The sequence below is a fragment of the Aulostomus chinensis genome, chromosome 10, assembly GCF_037954235.1.
Source record: "Aulostomus chinensis isolate RoL2024-O1b breed Wild chromosome 10, RoL_Achi_v1.0, whole genome shotgun sequence".
NCBI classification, from domain to species: domain Eukaryota; kingdom Metazoa; phylum Chordata; class Actinopteri; order Syngnathiformes; family Aulostomidae; genus Aulostomus; species Aulostomus chinensis.
This window is the reverse complement of record NC_141329.1, coordinates 9054763-9074932: the sequence shown is the minus strand read 5'-3', so window position 1 is coordinate 9074932 and position 20170 is coordinate 9054763. Positions and strand designations below refer to the sequence as shown.

Genomic DNA, 20170 nt, shown 5'->3' with positions numbered 1-20170 from the left:
GTGGGAAAGACAGCTGCGAAAATCTATAGACATCTATAAGACACATTTGAACTCATAATAATAGAATGTAGGGAGCCGTAGGGAGGGCTTCGAGACATTTTTTGAGCATGCTAGGAAGAAATTACAAAAAAAGGGGGATTTTAAATTCCTATATATGTAAAGAAATATACTACTACGACTACGACTACTACTACTACTACTACTACTACTACGACTACTACTACTACTAATAATAATAGTAAATTCTGTATTATCACGTTTTCCCGTTCTGACTTAATTAGTTTATCTCTCATCCTTCGTTCCGTTCGGATGTTGACATTGCAGGTGTATACTCCGAAAATCTTTACCCTTCTATTACATTTGCTCTGATGAACTAGTTTCAAACCAGTAGGAGGCTATTAGAAAATAAACACACAAAACTTTCTGTATCACCTTCATCTTGTCCCATAAACTGCATTCTATGACTTGTCTGCGGTGTGTGTCGTGATAACCTTTGATTTGATCTTTGTTAATTTTGACAAAAAAATAGTCAAGCAGACCTCAAATGAAAACTGCCTGCTTCACCCCCTACGCAAATAAAATAATATGCAGGTTTATTTTAGTCGGCAGGAGGATATAGCTGGCAGCTTAAGAGGTTAAAAAAAAAACAGTTTTTGTGTGCGAGCATATGGAAAAGAAAAATTTTATGCTGTCGAAAGCCAATTCATATATTTTGGTTGGATATAATATTCGGAACAGTTACAGCCTGCAAAATTAACATTAATTACTTTTTGCACATTGCAATCATCCTTTAGGGAGAATTTCTAACAAGGTTATTGTATTCTAACGCGTTTGTTGTATCCAGGTGTGCCAGACTAACTTACAGGTAACTGTCATGTTTATGCGTCGGTGTGGTTTGGTAACTCTACCACGTTGCACGTGCACATGGGTACCGTCCAAAAGGGCTACACCCCCTTAAAAAAAATGTTGTTGTATTTTTACTCTCATTGGACAGGCGCTCGAGAGGTTAGACGCCCTTCATATGGTGCTCTGCGCTAACATTGGTTCAATAAATAAGCGTCCTTTCCCTTCCCGCCTGGTCTTTACGTTCTGAAAGTATGATTGGATCACGGCCACGTCAATCAAAAATATAACTTCCGGGTGCTGAATCGTTGCAAAACGGAGTCAATGAGACAGCACGGTAGTTGAAGCGGACAGTCACAGAGGGAAGTTTGGTCAACACAACATTAAAAGAAGTGAGTGATTTGGTAGCAGCAGCATGTGTTTTTGATAACTTGTATTATTTTTTGCTGGAGGAATGAGAGTTGTACTCTGGTTGTGCGTATGTGGATGTAGCTAGCTTTCTAGCTTCTACCAAAGAATGCTGCTAACGTTACACAACATGGGTAAAAAAAAATGGCATCGACTTACTATAGGTGTTGATATTTTCAACAGTATGTTGTTTTCGTTTTGCATTCTGTCGATGGTGAGTAAATTTGAAGACAGTCGACTCGTGTTTGTGTGACATTCACATGTCAGGGAACATGGGCAACCAATCACAAACAAGGTTAAACTATCTTGCATGGTGAAAAATGTGGTGTTTTAGTAAATGACTGTCCTCATGGGGCATTGGAATAGCTAAAACGGGTCATCAAGGCTTTTGTCAAAGTGAGGTTACATCGATGAGTGTGGTGCTTATGTTTCCTGCATTGTAATTGTGTCCGTGTTCCTCTCCTTCAGTGTCTGCAGGGATGATGTCTGAGGTGCTGCAGGTGCTCCGGGGGGCAAATAAAGTGGGATCTGCCCTCATTGCCACCCAGGGAGAACAGCTCAGATTAATGGCTTGTAACTCCTCCCTGGGAGCAGGTGTCAAAGTTGCTCAGGATGTAGTAGGAGGGATAGTGGGCACCTTCATGGGTGGCAGTAATGAGGTTAGTACTTTTGCATTCAGCTCACTGATATCTACCTAATAATGGTTTTCTGATATGTGAGTGGTATTGATTTGGTGACGTGACTGACAGATCAAAGCCATCGATTTGGGCTTTGTGACGGACATTTGACAATGACCAGCTAAAAAAAAACCTGTAACATTTAAGTTGTATATAAATATTTAATAATTCTGTGTCCAAATCACATGTCTGTAGCAACAATCCTTCAAGGAGGACGTGTTCCCCGATGCGGAGGGCTGGGAGAATGTGGACCCGGATGAAGCAGCCAAATGGGCTGTGGGCTCAGAATTTCCTCCTGATGCAGCAGACCAAACCCAGACTGGTGGTCCGGAAGGAGGAGCTACAGGTATTGTCTTAACCTTTTGTTATTCTATACTGACCATTACATAAAATGTATTTTGGGGTTAAAAAAAACCCCAAAACAAAACGTCATCCTTTGGGTAAAAAAAATATAAAAGTGATAAAGTGGAGCAATATATACTAGTGGCAGACACTTCAGTTATAGGGATAAGAAAATAGTTCACTAGTTTTTTGGTTGCTTTCACTGTAATGCATGTTACAAACTCACAAAAATTGGGTGCACAAGCAAACTTGTGCCCTCCCATATCATTGTGCTGTAAGTGAGTGCAGCTGGTGAAGAAATGTACAATCAAAAAAGTACCAGTCAGCTCACCAGTATGGCATTTATTTCATTGTTGATAGAACACAACGTCATGTCATGTACAACCCGCAATAAGTCCACACTGGACAGAACCTGGTCACAATTCATTATGACTAAACATTCACTTTGGATTTGGATGTAACACCATTGTAGCCTACTTGTACCCTTGCTTTTGATACTTCCATGTCTTCTAAACAGTCCCACACATGCATGAAAATTACTTCCAGGAACCAAATTAGGATTGTTACTTTTCCTCTCTCTGCTGCAGGAGTACATTCTTCCTCAGGGACAGCTCCGGGAGGGGCGGGATGGCCGGGACAAAACGCGCGTTTCCTCCACACGACTCCATACTTCCATCAGTACTTCTACCAAACAAGATCTGTTCATGACAGCGTGGTGGCCAGGCTGTCACCAGAGGATATCAAGAAGGCCAGAGAGGCCAAGAAGACCCTGGTCAAACCTGTGAGACAGAAGGTTGGTTGAGTGACTCTTTCTACAGATCCATTTCAACAAACAATTCTATGAAGCACATCATGGTGGGTTGCTCACTCTTTGTTTTGTTCTTCTTGAAACGCTTGAGTCGCTAGTTACAGGTCATCCTATTAAGCAAACCTAATCAAATCAATTTGATGTACATTTTTATCTCGGGCAGAGGCTTTTTTCCTCTCTGGTACTCACTTGTTGGATGTAATACACAATAGAATAGAATGGTCTACAAATGATGTATGAACAGGGAACTCATGTTCTGTGATATACATGAGGTCATACAAAGCTACTCACTCAACTTAAAGTAAATCCTAGATGATTTAAAAAATGAGTGACATTAAGTTTTCATATTGTTCCTCCTTCAGCTGAGTGATCATGCCAAAGAGAGGAAGGTGCCTGCCACAAGAATCAGCCGGCTGGTTAATTTTGGAGGTAGGAACAATTGTTTTTGATGCTAAATATTATTGTATGAAATAGAGACATGCAGTACATGTCCTTTCAGAGCATTAGAAATATATTTATCAGGAAGAATTGTTGAAATAGATGCCTGATGTGATTTTACATTGGACAGCTTGAGCTTCTTTCCAGAGGACTTCCAAGGAACAGGAACAGTTTTGCATTTCCTCAAAAGAACTTCATAAACAGTCTAATTTTTAGGAAGAAGTGACCAGCCTTGAAATGTGATGTCAGTCTTGACCTTCAAGCATCTTTTGAATGGCTCTTCGTTTTTAACTCTCTTGTGTACCTTCGCTGCAGGTCTGGCAGTAGGGCTCGGGATTGGTGCCATCGCCGAAGTGGCAAAGCAGTCGCTGGGAGGCAAACAGAAAGGAGGTAAAGATACTGTATATGTGTCTTCTCTCCTGGTGCTGTCCTGCCATCGAGTAGTAGCTTCCTTGGAGATGTTTCAGGCATTTGACAGCATAAAAATCGGACCTGTCAACAAGAATCAAACAAAGGCATCAAAAACATGTATCTTAAGTCCACTGAAAGAAAAAGCAAAAAGGCGTGGTTTGCAAGCGTAACAGTAGAAAACCACCATCCACCGCTGATGATGAATCTGACGTGTGTCAAGCATGATGAGGTAACATCTAAAAGTTTGATCAATGTTGTCATTTTCATTCATCCAACCAGATACCAATAACATTCGCTAATGTAAGTAAACTCGCCACTAGAATAATATTTGGATCAATGCTGATGTTTTTGTTGTTGTTGTTTTTTGTTCAGGTTGAGGCAGTGTGCTGCTAATTTTACTAAGCTCCTGTAGTGTGTGATGATACACCGTCACTTTCAAATGAATTTGTGTTTGTTTGAGATTTAGAGGTAAGAACGTCTTACTGTGAATAATAATGCTGCTAGATATCGATATCGGTCAGGATGTTGGAGCTCCTGTAGTCTGAGCCTCACTTTTGTTGGTGGCCTCGTCGTGGTCCTTTTACTGGCACGTTTGTTTGTAATACACTGCCTGTATTTCTGTCTTTGTCCTCCTGTGTTTTCTGTAGACATGACCGCCCTGCTTGACTCCCCGCTGTTGTCCGAGGCCAATGCAGAGAGAATAGTCAGCACGCTGTGTAAAGTCCGTGGTGCTGCACTCAAGATAGGACAGATGCTCAGCATACAAGGTACACATTGCAGTAACGGTAGCACTGCAACATGCGACATATGTTCCTGCGGAGTATTTCTGGAGTGTGACCGTGCATATCTGACAGTGTGTGTGTGTTTCTTGGCTCGCTTCAGACAACTCCTTCATCAACCCCCAGCTGCAGAAGATCTTTGAGAGGGTCCGACAGAGCGCAGACTTCATGCCAGCCTGGCAGATGAATGTGAGCTGAACTTGTGATCATTTTGGTCACATTTATCATGAAGAGAGTGTTTCACAACAACAAAATCATCATCTCTGACACTTTAGATAGGAAACACGTAGTTTATGTCTATCAAGTTAAAATGGCACCAGAGAGAGTTTGACATAGTGTCCATTTGACTTGACTGCAGCATCTCAGGTTTAGATAGACTGATTACATTCAGCTGCATGTTTTTAAAGGAGTGTCCAATATCCGTATGTGTGTGTAGAATGTTCTTGAGAAGGACCTTGGTCCAAACTGGAGAGAGAAGCTATTGTCCTATGAAGACAAACCATTTGCAGCAGCCTCCATTGGTCAGGTGCATCACGGGGTGTTAAAAGATGGCAGAGAAATCGCCATGAAGATCCAGGTAAGCGTTTACTGACACACACTCATTTCATTTCCCCTCACTATATTGATTTGCCGGTGTGTTCTTCCTGTGTTCATCCCAGTACCCCGGCGTGGCAGAGAGTATCCATAGTGACATCAACAACCTCATGTCAGTACTGAAATTGAGCGTCGTGCTCCCTGGAGGTAATGACCTCACATGAGTGTTCCCTCATGAACCCAACAAACTTGCGCATCTCTTACTGTACAGTTCCACTTCAGGCCACTGGGTGGTGCTGTTAGTTGCAGATCCAAAGTAGGTTATTTGATTGTTGGTGATTTGAGTGTCAATAAGGAATTAGGAATTATGGGAGATATTTCTTCTTCCCTCATTTTAAGGAGTAACTAAAAACCCTGGTCTGAACTGAACTCCTCCCACTGCATGATTTTGAAAAATGCTTTAAATAAAAGGAGGACAATAAAGTGGTATATGAGAGAAGTGACACAGCCATTTCAAGTTGGCTGGAGTAACAAACAGGGTGTAGTTACTCTTTAAACACACCAAAAGGTTAAAGTAATCGCAGCACAGTGGTATTTTTCAGTTGCCATTGTCATTCTGCTGATTCACAAGTATTCAACATTACTGGCTTATGTTGTATAAGTACTTTTTTAAAATTGTTTTTAATGCTACGCCTATGACCAAATGTGTTTCTATGACATTAATGAATTCTAGTCCACCCACATTGCAGACACTCATACATGAGTAGTCCTCATGTTTTGTTCTGTAGCAGAAACCGCAGTGCTGTGCAGTGACAGAGTCTGTATGTTTTCTTTGGTTTTCCATGCTGAGTGTGCACTATTTCTTTTTCCACAGGTCTGTTTGCAGACAGCAGCTTAGAGGTTCTTCAGAGAGAACTGGCATGGGAATGCGACTATGAGAGGGAAGCCGAGTGTGCCAAGAAGTTCAGGTAGGTTTATTTGGTACACTGAGTCATAAATTCTGCTCCACTGAAGCTCGCTGGTGAGCTGTTGCTAACTGCACAGTAGAAACAACTCCAGGTTGCACTGTAATGTGGAAAGATTCTCTGAATTTTTGCTGCTGCGGTTACAAACTGCAGATATCTTTCCTCAGTCCTAAATCCTGATGTGTTTGAGTAGGTTTCATAAAATTAGAACTCCTGCAGAGTTACTTTGGTGGCACGGGTACGCATCGCTCACTGGGTTTACATGCGTATTTGTAGCTCGATTAGGTCACGTAATTGGATTACTGTCATTGTTCCATCATGCAAGAACCAGGGAAAAATAAATTTTATTGAAAGAAACATGTCAGCATTTGGAACAGTAAGTGGCGGTATATGCCTCATTCCAGCTTGTTGCAATTAGACTTTTCTTCCTCTGCAGCTTCTCCATCACATACCAAAACAGGGTTAATCAGCAGTGAACGGCGTCCTCGTTCATCGATAGATTTGAATTCAAAGATTTTTGAAGAAAAACAAACATATCCTCAAGCTGGGATGGCATAAAATCTGTGTCTTTGTCCACAAGACTGTTATTTTTGCTGCAGTTTCACCCACCATGATGGTACCTGCCTTGACTAAACACTGGCCAAAGACCAAGGCCAGTTTTGGGTCCAATGAAGTCTATATGTGCTGGAGTGATAAAGAGAACATTGGCTTGGTGTGTTAGTCTGATGTTAAAGTCCAGTTTTAGTTGGTCTAACTTTGTATTTGACATGAAGGGTCTGCTGCTTTTCCTGTTAATGTAAGATTATTGTCATAATCACAACCTGCCTTTAGGTCACTGCTGGAGGGAGATGAGTATTTCCAAGTTCCTGAGGTGATCCATGAGCTATCAGGGCGCAGGGTCCTGGCCATGGAGCTGGTGCAGGGAGTACCACTGGACCGCTGTGTCGACCTGGACCAGGAGACCAGGAACCAGGTGTGATTTGACTCAAAGCCTAACATGAACAGAAAGGACCCATTTACTGACCCTCTAAAGGGTTGCATATCTGTATTTCAGATGCTTAACAACATGATATGAAGTTTTTCCACAAGATTACTACTCTAAATTAAAATAGATTTAATAAAGCTGCTGCAGTGGAAATGGGCTGCAGCATGAAAAAAAAAAATCATATTTACAGTAATAGCTGAGTGGTAAACCCAAACCTCGCCTCTCTTCTTCAGATCTGCTTCAACATCCTCCACCTGTGTCTCAGGGAATTGTTTGAGTTCAGGTTCATGCAGACCGATCCAAACTGGGCTAACTTCTTCTACAACTCCGACACAAACAAGGTGAGGGGATCATGTGTTACGAACTCTTTCATTTAACACAAAAACTCAAACATACTAACTCTTATTCTGCCCCCAGGTGGTTCTGTTGGATTTTGGCGCATGCAGAAGCTACCCAGAGTCCTTCACAGATGACTACATACAGGTATGATGGATCTGTCATTGTGAGCATTATAAATGATCTCAGCGGTTTCTTCTTAATTGCATCTTCTTCAGTTTTCTGATTCATTTAAGAGGAATTCTTAACTGAACGAGTACAACATCCACATCTTCGCTTTGTGTGCATGCTCAGGTGGTGCACGCCGCATCCATAGGTGATCGAGCCACCGTTCTTTCCAAATCGAAAGACCTGAAGTTCCTGACAGGCTTCGAGGCTAAGGTAAGGTATTTTAGTCCCTGCTGCTGTGCTCATTTATTTTTCATTCAAAAAAAAGTTGTCTTCCTTCTCCTCCCCCTGTCTCTTCTGCCTAGTCTATTTCTGACCGCCTCTCCCTCCCCTACATCAGTCTCCCTTCCTGTGCTCAATGTAGTTTCCCTACAGTCTGATGCTATCATCCCCTGCCTGTATTATTTCTACATTTATTTAGTACATTTGCTAAAGTGGCCCTCAGCCTTGTGAACATTCAAAGGAGTGTGTTGGTGGTTTAAAAATGAATTTTGCAGTAGGTTTAGTGGGGGGTTTTTGTGTGTGTGTGTGTGTGTGTCGAGGAGAGACTGAAGGGGATTGAGATCAGGAATTCTCATCAGTATAACATTTCAATTCCAATGTACTTGATATATGTCAGATTTAAATGAATGTGTATTGGGCAGAGTTTGTGCTCTGGTGTTGAATTTCTATAAATAGAAGCAAAATTCCAGATGTTTTTACACAAAAATAACTCATTTATAGAAAGGTAACACACTGCTACATGTCATCCTCTTCTTTCTCTCTATCAGGCCTTCGAAGATGCTCATGTGGAGGCGGTGATGATACTCGGAGAAGCATTTGCATCCCATGAACCTTTTGATTTTGGCACCCAGAGCACCACCCAGCGCATCCAGAGCCTCATCCCCGTCATGTTGCGCCACCGCCTCACCCCACCGCCAGAAGAGACATACTCCCTCCACCGCAAGATGGCCGGCTCCTTCCTCATCTGCTCCAAACTAAAAGCTCGCATAGCATGTCGGGACATGTTCCTGGGCGTGTACAACTCCTACCACCAGAGGAGGCAGGCCAAGCAGGCAGCACAGGCCCATGCATAGACATTCAGGAAGAAGTCTCCGCTCAAAGTAGCCCCAGAAAAAGAAATAAACGTAACGGTTTTTCCAGAGTGGGCTCAGCCATCGAGGAACTGACTGTATCTGTCTTCTAATGAGGACCACCAGTACCTCTCGTCAACCCGGCAGGTCAATTTGTGGCTGTAATTACTTGTCACTCTGGGACTCATCAGGCGCCGCTACACACTCGCATATTAAGACCAGTGTACTGTAAATAATATAACTACATGGGGTTGAATTACTATGGAAATGATGGTGATATTTCTGTCCAAACAGACCAACTTTAAGCGCAGGTGGTTGTATGACTAATTACATCTATATGGAAAAATATCTAATTTAAATAATTTAATTATCTGATTTTGAGTGCTGGTTTTGTGGTTTATTATGCTATATTGACTGTCTGGTTACATCTGTCTATTCTCGCTGATGCTGATGCTGCTAATCCCCCTCACTTTACAAGGACTTTGCCTTTCTTACTCCTAAATGCAGTAACCTGCAGATTACAGAGGAAAGTCATTCAATAAAACCTCGCTGAGCAATGGCCTTGGGTCAAAAACCATATTTAATTAAAAACTCCATAACAAGATATTTGCAAGTTTTCATGCTGCAGACAGATTTGTATATTTTAACAGAACGACATAGCAGACATGTGCTGTAACCTACATTTTGCTTGTTTGTTTTATTTTTTTATGAAATGTGAAATAAATGTGGAAATGAACATAAATATACAAAGGACTAAGATTTACTGATAGGTGTCAAGAGAAGGCCAAGAATGTCTCCCACTCTTGATTGATCTGTCCGTTACACTTTTAGACCTCTTTGGGTAAAGGTCATTGACTGGAAGCCATGTTTACCTCATTCCCTTCCTATAATACACTTGTATTGATGGTGTCAGTTTTAGACAATTTGGCTCAAGTAATATTAAGACAAGGGCTAATGGCCACTATTTTTAAGTCTGCGTCAGTGAAAGCTGAGGCCAGATGCATTATGCTGTGAGGTTGTCCCGTCCCATTCCTGTGAAGTCATTACGATATTTGATGCAAATGTGCGCTTGGAGAGAATTAACTGGTAAGACGGCGGAAGTCAAAGGCGAAGGTTGCAATTTAAGGATTCACACTAACTGGGATCATTTCACAGAAATATGAAATAATGAAGTGAAGTCAGCTTCATGTGATTTTATAAAGTTCTTCAAAAATCACTTCTCCAGTTAGGATTCAAAATCATATCTCAGTAACGATGTAATCTTCCTAATTTCCGAAGTCTACACTCCATACACAATATTAAAGGAATCTGGGTTTATGGAGGTACTTCGGGGTTCAGAAATTATTATGGTGTCAATGCAGTGCTGTCTCCTGTTAACAATCAAGCCATTAGAGCAGTATGACATCATAGGACCCTGCTTGAGTACATTGCATCCCTCTACTAGATCTCCATTAGCGCCTGCTGTTACAGCCTGAGCAGGATGTGTCTCTGATACACTTCATCCAAATCCTAGCTTAATTTCTGCAAATCTGGACACAGCTAATGAATGTAGCACATGCGGAAAGAAAGAAAAAGCACATTCTTGTCTTTGAAGTTTCACGCAATGGAAAGCTGGACTGCCTCTCAGCCTGTTAGAGGCAGCTGCCTCCACTTTACAGCAGGAGAAATTGGCCCTTTTTTGGTTTCCATTAGGGTTCATTTGGGACCAACAAGGTACTGTTACCAGAACATTTTCTAAGTGAAAACATGTTGCATGTTCACAGAAGTTCTGAGTGAAATGTTCATTATTGCCATCATTTTTGGGAAGAAAGTCCCAGCATATCCTGTTGTGAGTTGTCCTGTTTATTTATTTTTTATTGTTTGTGACGCATGTGATGACAAATGTGTTATCGTGGCAGCTGACATTCACCTGGGGCAACAGTGTGAACGCGAAGGGACTTTCGTAAGCTTTTCTGCCCTCTACACATTTGTATAACATTGTGGAACCTTAACTGGCTACATACTGTGTCTTAGCGTGAAGCTCATAATTCTATTTTTCTTGATTACTGAGGAGGTAGTGGGTGGTGTTGAACTGAGTGTACTATATTGAAGGGTTTTTCTACTGTTCTAGTGCCCCTCTCACTATAATGTAGTGCAACGCCTCTGCAAACAGCAGCCTCAATAAGGAGCCTGCAGTTCGTGCCTGTCTGGCTGTGTCAATCAAAACGGAACATTATCTTTGTTAAGTGCACACATTAGATTGCGTAAGTGTATCAAATGAACTGGCTGGCAGCGAGTGTTTGCGTTCCTGGTAGGTAGTTTAGGGCTTTCAGAGAAGGTTCAGCAGATGAAAGCAAGACACAGGTTGACTCCAATATAGATTAAGTAAAATGTTTAAGGGACTATGGTAGAGGTGACGCTGACCTTTTGACCTCCGTCAGCGTTTGCCATTGCTGCCTCGACCATGTGGAAGTGCCTCCCCTCGCTCATCAGACACTCTCACGCACTCCAAGAATTCAAAATACAAACACTTAACTAACTCCTACTTGAAACACTCCAGTCAATTTTTTCACACTATAATTTACCAATTATTTCTAGTTTTTAGTCCTATTTTATCTTTATCACAATGGAGGTACATTATTAACCTATATTACTGTGTGCACTATCATGTATTTTAATCTTCTATCTATCTATCTATCTATTTATCTACTGGTAAATTTAATGTACTGTTATTATTGCTATCATTAAAGATGAATCAATATACTTTATTATTTGACATTTCTTTATAAGAAATGTATTTCCAAACTTTTAGAGTCTTTGAAGCAAATCTATAAATTAGATTCCTCCTGAATGTTGGAAAAGAAATTGAATAAGAAAAATGTCATCAAACTGACTAGATAACGTTGAGGGAGGTGGGGTGGCTGGAGAACATGGAGTGACCTCAGTATTCTGATAACAATCCTGGCCACAGCTCTGTTTATCAGCAGAAAGTATATGATAATACCGCAATAGTGACATCAAACCTGGACGTTGACTGAATCTGGTTGTGACTGTGCCTCTCTCTCTCTCTCTCTCTCTCTCTCTCTCTCTCTCTCTCTCTCTCTCTCTCTCTCTCTCTCTGGCTGAAGGTCCTTTCTCCACCTGATGTGAGGCGCCACACGATAGCGCAGTTGAGCAACTAAAACCCAGTCTTGCCTCTTTCCTTTTTTTCTTCTCTGGACAACATCAATGGGAAGAGTGGATTTGCATGTCCGTCCTCCTGTGCCAATGGGCGCACTGGGAAGGCTTGGTTAGCGGGTGGAGCCGGGGGAAGCAGCCCTGTAAGTGCACAGTCAACAAGCCAAGCATCCGAGATTACTAGCGCTACATCCATTTATCCGCCCGTCTGACTGACTGCAAGCCCCCGGTGTTGTTTTGGTCTCACTGCATGAGTGAAATTGGATCGTTATAAACCGCCTTACTTATGTGCCGACCAGATTGATTTGCGGCTCCATATCGCTTTCACGCGTTGCTTCAACCGCGCGGATGAAGATTTTGTGAAACTAGAAATTACATTTCATTCTCTTTTCTATCACCCTGTGGTCTGGGGTCCTGGATTTACACAGAGGAGGTGTGGGGAGCCGATCATCCGTCGTTCTCTTGGGTGAGTTGAGTCGGTTACCGTCCAATCTGGCAGCCCCTCTCTTTATCTCCTGGCTATTTGTTAGTTCTCAATAATGAATTAATTCTTACTTAAGAAGTTCACCATCTAGTCAGAAAGGTTACTGAATCTGAATGTGGGAGTTAAATATGGTTTTAATGTTTAGATGGACGTTCGGACGCAGGTCTGGCCAACGGGCCCGTGTGTGTGTGAGAAAGAGAGAGAGAGAAAGAGAGAGAGAGAAATGAATGAAATGTGGCAGCTCCTGCCTTTGATAACGGTTCACATCCATAATCCATCACCAACAGGGATCAACTCTATTCGAGAAGAACTTTGATCATCTCTACAGCTAAACCACCAGCACACGGACATATGAGGCGTTTTTCAGTGATGTCATAGAAAACTTATTAGTTGCTCCTTATCTAATCTTTTCATCCCCTTCCTTGTAAGAGATTGAGCTGTAAATTATAATTAGTGTTAGATTTTAGTCTGAGGTATATTGAATATGCTTGGAGTCACATTAATTGCAGGGGAATTATAAGTTTGATTACGTTGGAGGGTTTATTCCCCAGGATAGTATATCCACAGAAACACACGCCTTGAGTTTGAATATGCAGGATCATAATTCTATCTCTCTCTACCCTCATTACATCAGCCTTCATTTGTGTCTTTAATTGCATCATCTCAAAAGTTCTAACGGGCCTTTTCTTTGTTTGAAAAAGTGCTGATCTCTAATCAGAGAGATTCAATGTGAGGCATTCAAATGAGTGTGCAGCCACACTTCCACACTTGGCACATGCCTTCCTAATAATGCATGCAAGTCTATTGTCTGTGGAGCTCCATCTGTTCCATGACATGGCATTCCTCAGACAGCCAGTAATGCTGTTAGGGGGTGGTCTACCCTGACCCACTGCCTCAGAGAGAAAGAGAGAGAGAGAGAGAGAGTCACATGGGGTGCATTAAGAGAGTAGGTGCAGGGCTCAGGGTGTCTCAGCCCACAAAACCTGGCTAGACCACCTGTGTAGACAGCTTCTAGGCCAGACTGCAGAGTGAGGTATAGTGTGGTGTTTGAGCTAGACTGGTCTGCAGCGGGATCTGGGGTAGATTAAAAATGGTTTTGTCTGGACAAAATGTTTCATTATAGCTTGGTTTGGTTTGAACCTGGGGTTGGATAGACTACGTTTCATCTGAACCTGAGGTTGGATTAATGCTTGGTTTGGATTTGGGATAGTTTAACTCTAAGTCTGGTCTGAACCTGGGGTTGAATTAAGGTTAGGTTTGGCTCAGGGGTTAGATAAACACCAAGTTTGGTCTGGACCTGGCTTGGATCATGGTCATTGTAATGGCTTGGCTGGGAGACAAAAGTGAGTGAAGCAGTAAATAAGTTTCGTTATAAAAGCACATGCAAAATGTTCCTTATCTCCTTTGATTGTTTTCAATTTTTTATCAGACCTACTCTTGCATAGAGCCAGCTCATGTCTTTTTACAAAATCAAGTATGACTGTTGAGAAAATGTAAGCCAGACTCCACTTTGTGGATCAACAGTCCTCGTTCTGTTTTCTCTCTTTGAAAGACTGATGTAGATTAGTGATTTCCCCTCGACAGACGCATAAGGCTCACTTCGGTCTGGACCTGAGACCAGATTAAGACTAGGTTTGGTCTGGGTCAGGCACTAGAGCTTGGCTAGTTTTGATCTGAGCCTGGGGCCTGATAAAAATTAGGGTTTGGTTCTGGACCTGGGGCTAGATTAGATCGAGGCTTTGATTGATCTGGAGCTGGGCCAGATGAATGCCAGGTTTGGTCAGGTGGAACTGGAACTCAGTCATTACAACTAAAATATGATTACATAACAAACACACAGACACAGACACACAGACGCCCACACACACACACACACACACACACACACACACACACACACACACACACACACACACACACACACACACACACACTCCATTTCCCCTCTCAGACCACTTCCTCTCTTCCAGTGCCCTGATCGCCGCATCAGGACCTGCCTGTCTCTCTGCCTTTTGTTGTACACACACGCATGGCCCCACCAAACACACACACACAGGCTGGGTGGAGTGGGGGTTTGTCCCAGCTGAGACCACAATACAGCAGGGATCAAAGGTCATCTAGTTGGCCAATCAGGGTGCCGTCTGAGTTCGCTGGTAGCAGAGGAGGGCGTTGCCCCCCTTTGTGCTGGCCAGGGTGGGTCTACTAAACAAGCTCCACTTCAAGCCTGTCCTGCTACTGCTGGCAGCCACATGGTGCTTCCTCAGAGCCAGTTAGTCACACCAGCCTCCGGACACCTTAGCAGTCTCTGGTTCAGGGTCAGGCCTCCGGCTCTATAACTCTTGACTGATTCACACACAGGCAAATCTGGTTCCTGATCTGGAATAGTTGATCTGTCAGACAGAAAGATCAAACCATCAAATGTTATAATTAAATCTATATTTCTGGGTTGACTTGTGCTTGGATGCACTGTCCATCTGTGTTGTATATGTGTATGGTGTGTGTATCTGTGTGTATGAGATTGTGTGTGTTAGATTGGCCTGGAACACAAGTGAGAGCGAAAAGAATGTGTTAGCCCAGAGCGACCCTGGAAACCATTTGTTCCCTGGTTGCTGTCTGTCATTTGTAGCAGAAACTCTTTGGAATGGATCATGTCAGCACACAAAAGATGTCTGCTAACATTTATGTGCAAGTAGTCCTCCCTCTCACTCTTTCTTGCAAACACACACACACACACACACACACACACACACACACACACACACACTTCAATTGCTGTGCTGTGCATAGTCATCTGATTTCTCCAAGTTAAACTCAACTATCATCGTACCATGCAGTCTCATAAGCGCACAAACACACACGGATATTAGCCTGTGTGTGTCTGTGTGAGATTTACACTCATCATTGCACATTAAATCAATATCGATAAATAAATGATTGGAGTAATGGATTTGAATGCCTATGTAGCAGATAATCAAGTGTCAAGGTACTCTCTGTCTTTGACCATGCGTGTTTGTGTGGAGAAAAGGGTGACAGCTTGTGCGCGTTTGTGTATGTGTGTTACCCAGCCGATCAGCGGTATATTTCCTTGCTTCAGTGACGTTTTTATCTGCAGATAATAAGGAAAGTGGAAATGTGTCTTATTCTCAGCACAGCAACCACAACTGAGAGCGAAGCACTCATCGCAACTAATAACTGTCACTTGGAGATGCAAGGGGTTCTTTCTTTCTTTTCTTTTGTCTTGACCCATTTCAGCCCGTTTCGATGATAAAAATCTGACTCAACAAAGTGACAAGGGGTGTGCTTCTAAAAATGCTACATTCTAAAAACAAAACCAATCCTCTGAAAGAGCCTGTCTTTCCCTCTTGGTTTGATCCATATCTTTTTTTCGAGTTTTTTTATCAGCAGCTTTAGCTTTACTTGCTGTGCATTGCTTGTTTGTCCCAAATTACACTTACAAGCACCTGCAAGAATGCTGTTAACCCTGTACCTCCCTATGCAGCATGATCACACACGTGCTGTGTGGTTCCTAGAAACAGTGTTGTCATACAGAGGAGGCTTAACACAATCCCAGTGTGATGTTTATGGTAGAATGGCTGAATTACTGGAGGATTATCCATCTCCTCCCCTGGTTCATTGATCATTATTTGAAAGGAAAAACATGGTAGATTTAGCATTACACATGTGTGGCCATCCCACATGTGTGGCCATCCTGAACAACTGTATACAAGCTCTACTTGGATTAGACAATAATGATTACATAATCAGGATTTTCTATTTGATGTATTTGCAGAGATAAATTAGCCTGTAATACATTAGAGGAATGCTGGTAATCGTATGTAATGTACAGTAGCAACAGTCCATGACTTTCTCCTGCACTCTTCTGTTTTAATCCAAAGCCTGCACAGTGTGTATGTTTGTGTGTCTGCGTGTAAGTCTGTGTGTGCGTAGATGAGGTTTGGTTTTTACAGCGTGGAGAAAAAAAAAGAAACATTGACTATGACGTTGGCTTCTCCACTGCACTATTTCAGAGTGATGCAGAGGGAGAGAGATTGTTAACGACAGACAGAACCAAAGTTAAATCTTCCAGGGCACAGAGGGGCCTATTCACTGTGAAGGAGAGAGAGAGAGAGAGAGAGAGAGAGAGAGAGAGAGAGAGAGAGAGAGAGAGAGAGAGAGAGAGAGAGAGAGAGAGAGAGAGAGAGAGAGAGAGAGAGAGAGAGAGAGAGAGAGAGAGAGAGAGAGAGAGAGAGAGAGAGAGAGAGAGAGAGAGAGAGAGAGAGAGAGAGAGAGAGAGAGAGAGAGAGAGAGAGAGAGAGAGGGAAAGAGTGAAGGATGGGAGACAGCTGATACTTGGACACATGTATAGGAATTGAGCTCTGAGCATGTGTGTGTGTGTGTGTGTGTGAGAGAGAGAGAGAGAGAGAGAGAGAGCCAGAGACAGAGACAGAGAGACAGAGCAAGTTTCAGTTAATGCAGGAAAGCAGCCTCAAGTTACATCCAGCTGAAAAAAGGACAGAGTCATTGCAGAGAACATACACTACGAGCACATGTTGCATACTCACTGCAGTGCATGTGAAACAACAAGGCCTGACAAAATAAAGACTGTTAGTGGGCACATATTTGTAGCTTAAGACTGTTTCAAATCTCTGCCCATGGTGAGGGGCAGATGTTACTCTGATGTCTAATTTAATTCTCATACAACCAGACAAGAGCGCGAAGCTGCAACAGCACCAATGTTTTGTTTTTTTTAAACCCTCAATTTAGTCTTACAGACTCTGATTTCTAATGTGAGTTCCTCATTCATTTTCCCCACTTAGCATTTAGCAAATCCCTTTGAAGTGATTTTTGAACCTGGAGCAAAATCAACCAGCTAGTAGATTAATCGGGGACAGTAAAATATTTATTCCTGCACAAAAAGTTTGAATTTCCATCGCAGGGCGAACACATAGAGACAGACAACCATTCACACTCACAGTCACACCTACAGTCAATTTAGAGTATCAATCAGCCTCGTCCCCTCTTGATGTCTTTGGACTGTGAGAGGAAGCCGGAGTATCAGAGAGAACCCACACTGGCACAGAGAACGTGGGGCTTGAACCTGGAGGCTTCTTGCTGTGAGGCGACAGCGCTAACCACTGCACTATGGTGCTGCCCCTCAAAGGAACTCTTGAAACCCAAAATGTCTGAGAAGTTTGCTGATACACATCAGGATTATGGGAATTCTAATGCTTCTCTGTGTGATCGCTAATAGAACCTGTTTTTTTTTTTTTATTACTAAAACAAGGTTGCCTTAAAAACTCAAGGCTTCTAGAGGGACAGAGTGACTTGCTTGCTTTCCATTAGCTGATGCTATGGCCTCATCCCGGGTGGGTCAAGTGATGCAACACAAACAACCAGAATTTTGAGGAGAAATTAATAATGTTTTATGAGAAAAAAACGATGATTTAACATAACAGCAGAGCTCAGGGAAAAAAAGGGTGTCGCTCAACTGAAGGATCCAATTATAACAAAAAAGCATATTTAAATGTATAGAAATTGAGGAGAACCAATAAGCAAAAACCTACTCTAAAATTAAGATGAACTAACAAAACAAAACACACCAACAGTGACGTCACTGTTCGTAACGATAATAACATATAGTAAAGAAACAATGTGTTCGTGCCAAGGGTTGTGAGAAGCTACAAGTTTAAAAGTACAACAACGGCGCAGCTGGTCACAGTCTGACCGAGCAGCAGAGGACAAGGAGAGGCAGGTCCTGATTGGGCGGTGTGTGGACCAATCAGCTCCTGGTGATGACACACCATAATTTGCATAATCACACCCACACCAGTAAGAGCAGTTACCTTAATATGCCTGCAATTAAGAAAAGAAAATTCAAGTTCGTTCACACTAAGCACATTAAATACAATATCACAAACACCCACAGAAGACGACATAAAATGAGCTGAAGTTCAATATACAGGGTAAATCTCAATTCTATGGTAGCCGACGGGGAAACGAATGCTAGTTAGGAGTGAAGCGACGCCTGCTGTTGAGGCAACAAACAAGTGAAAGCCAAAGTCACGAAATACTTGAGGGCGGATGCAGCCGTAGTTGACTTAGGTTAGACTGGACGTAACGGAAGTCACGGGCCAGCCCCGACTGTGTATTCGGTGCCTCCATCTCCTGGAGATGGCACATTCTGATTTGCATAATCACACTTACGTTAAACTCTAGGGTTTGGACTAGGGTTATACAGTCCATATTGCGAAATCATCTTAATGGCGAAGAGGAGAGAATCTCATTGTTGAACTCAATGACAGGTTGTTGTTGTCGAATTTAGCTTAGCGTCTTCTAAATTACATAGAGAAATAAAATTTTGGAGTTGAGCTGCAGTGTTAGGGAGAAAATTACTCTTTCTGGACAAGAGAAAATCTTAAACAGGTTTGTTGACATTATTAGCGGTTTTACCTCCCTGCTGCTACTGTTTGATGAGCTGTAGCCTGTTGCATCACATCCTTTGCTTACATGCAATTATTGTTTTGTATTCCTTTTTTGCATCAGTCAGCATTTGCAGTTTGTGTCTATCTGATAATTAAGTTGTGATGGAGGGTATCAAAATCTTTTTTTCGGCTAAGAGATTTTGGCATACTGATGACCCCTGCTTGATTCTTGCACAGTCAACTGTAATGAAAGTAATAAAGCCACCTGTAAAAAGGGGAGAGAACAGTAACCAGCCCGTGTTATTTTCTGAACCCATTTGCGGCTAATCTCCTGCTATGCTTGTAAAAACCTTGAGTGATGTCATCAGGAACGTGCCAGCGAAGCTTTGGTTTGTGAAACATTCTCTCTATTTACTGGTGTATGACTCATGGTTGCTATGGCGAGGAGGTCTGACAGTAACAACTGATGAAGAGCATCTGACTCCACATGACTGTTCACCATCTCTCTCTCTCTTTCTCTCTGCATCAGACTATTTTCTTGTTCCTTCATCCTCCATTAGTCCTTTCTCCCTATTTTTCTTTTTGTCTTCTCTCCTTTTCTGTCAGGACTGCAGGTCTGGCCAACTTTCATTTTCGATGTCCGTTTCTTTTCTGTCACGCCCTCTTGTTTCTTTTTGCCTGCTCTCCTCCTCTTTCCCCATCCCTCACCTCAGCTCTGCAGCACTCACCACCATTTAATATAACTCAAATGGATTTTCTTATCACACCATCATCCTCTCTTCTCCTCTCCTCTCCTCTCCTCTCACTTCCTCCATCTGCCCATCTCCCAGCGGTGGCCAGCTGTGAGCCAGATGTGCCAAGCTCCCCAGCTGCTGGCATGAGAAAGAAGACAGAAACGAAGTGGAAATGATCCGTCTCTCACTCTTGTACTGCATTGAAAAGAGGAAGGAAGAATCACCACAGTCTGATAAGGAGGAGTAAAGCAAGACTGTCTGCTGTGTGAAATTACATCATCCAAATATGACACTCTTAGACCGAAAATGAGACCAAGTCTTTCAGAAATAAATGTAGTAAACAGCTTGCTCTGTGGTCCTGTCTCTAGCTGGTGAAGAAATAGTTTTGGAAAGGGGAGCAATGTTTGCTTTCGTAATTTGCAGTCATATATTTAAAAAAAAAATCTGAAAGCCTCTAACATTTTCTGGTGAGGGCAACACAAAAAGTGGTCTGTGGTGGAAATGTATCGTAAAAGTTAATGCTTGCTACTTTTTGAGTAAGAAAGTGAAAGAGAAAAAAAAATTAAGAATCCGCGTCTCTCCTGTTATGGTATTTTCTAACCTTTCC

The 20170-nt window shown here is 42.4% G+C and overlaps 2 protein-coding genes across 3 annotated transcripts in view; both read left to right on the top strand.

The window, feature by feature from the left end:
• The first annotated feature begins 1100 nt into the window (after positions 1-1100).
• Positions 1101-9515, top strand: coq8b (coenzyme Q8B). Its single transcript, XM_086215917.1, has 16 exons — positions 1101-1235; positions 1720-1910; positions 2124-2274; positions 2858-3063; positions 3441-3507; positions 3832-3906; positions 4575-4694; positions 4810-4895; positions 5143-5283; positions 5366-5447; positions 6115-6208; positions 7037-7178; positions 7424-7531; positions 7608-7673; positions 7821-7907; positions 8465-9515. Coding segments are annotated over exons 1-16 (1923 nt in total). The 5' UTR covers positions 1101-1234; the 3' UTR covers positions 8771-9515.
• A 2460-nt stretch (positions 9516-11975) lies between these two features.
• numbl (NUMB like endocytic adaptor protein) overlaps positions 11976-20170 on the top strand; it is a 53599-nt gene continuing 45404 nt past the window's right edge. The window contains exons 1-2 of one of the 2 annotated variants that reach the window (XM_086215905.1): positions 11976-12066; positions 12352-12389. The gene's annotated coding sequence lies outside the window, so the exon portion shown is untranslated. The other variant, XM_086215904.1, reaches the window with a different exon arrangement.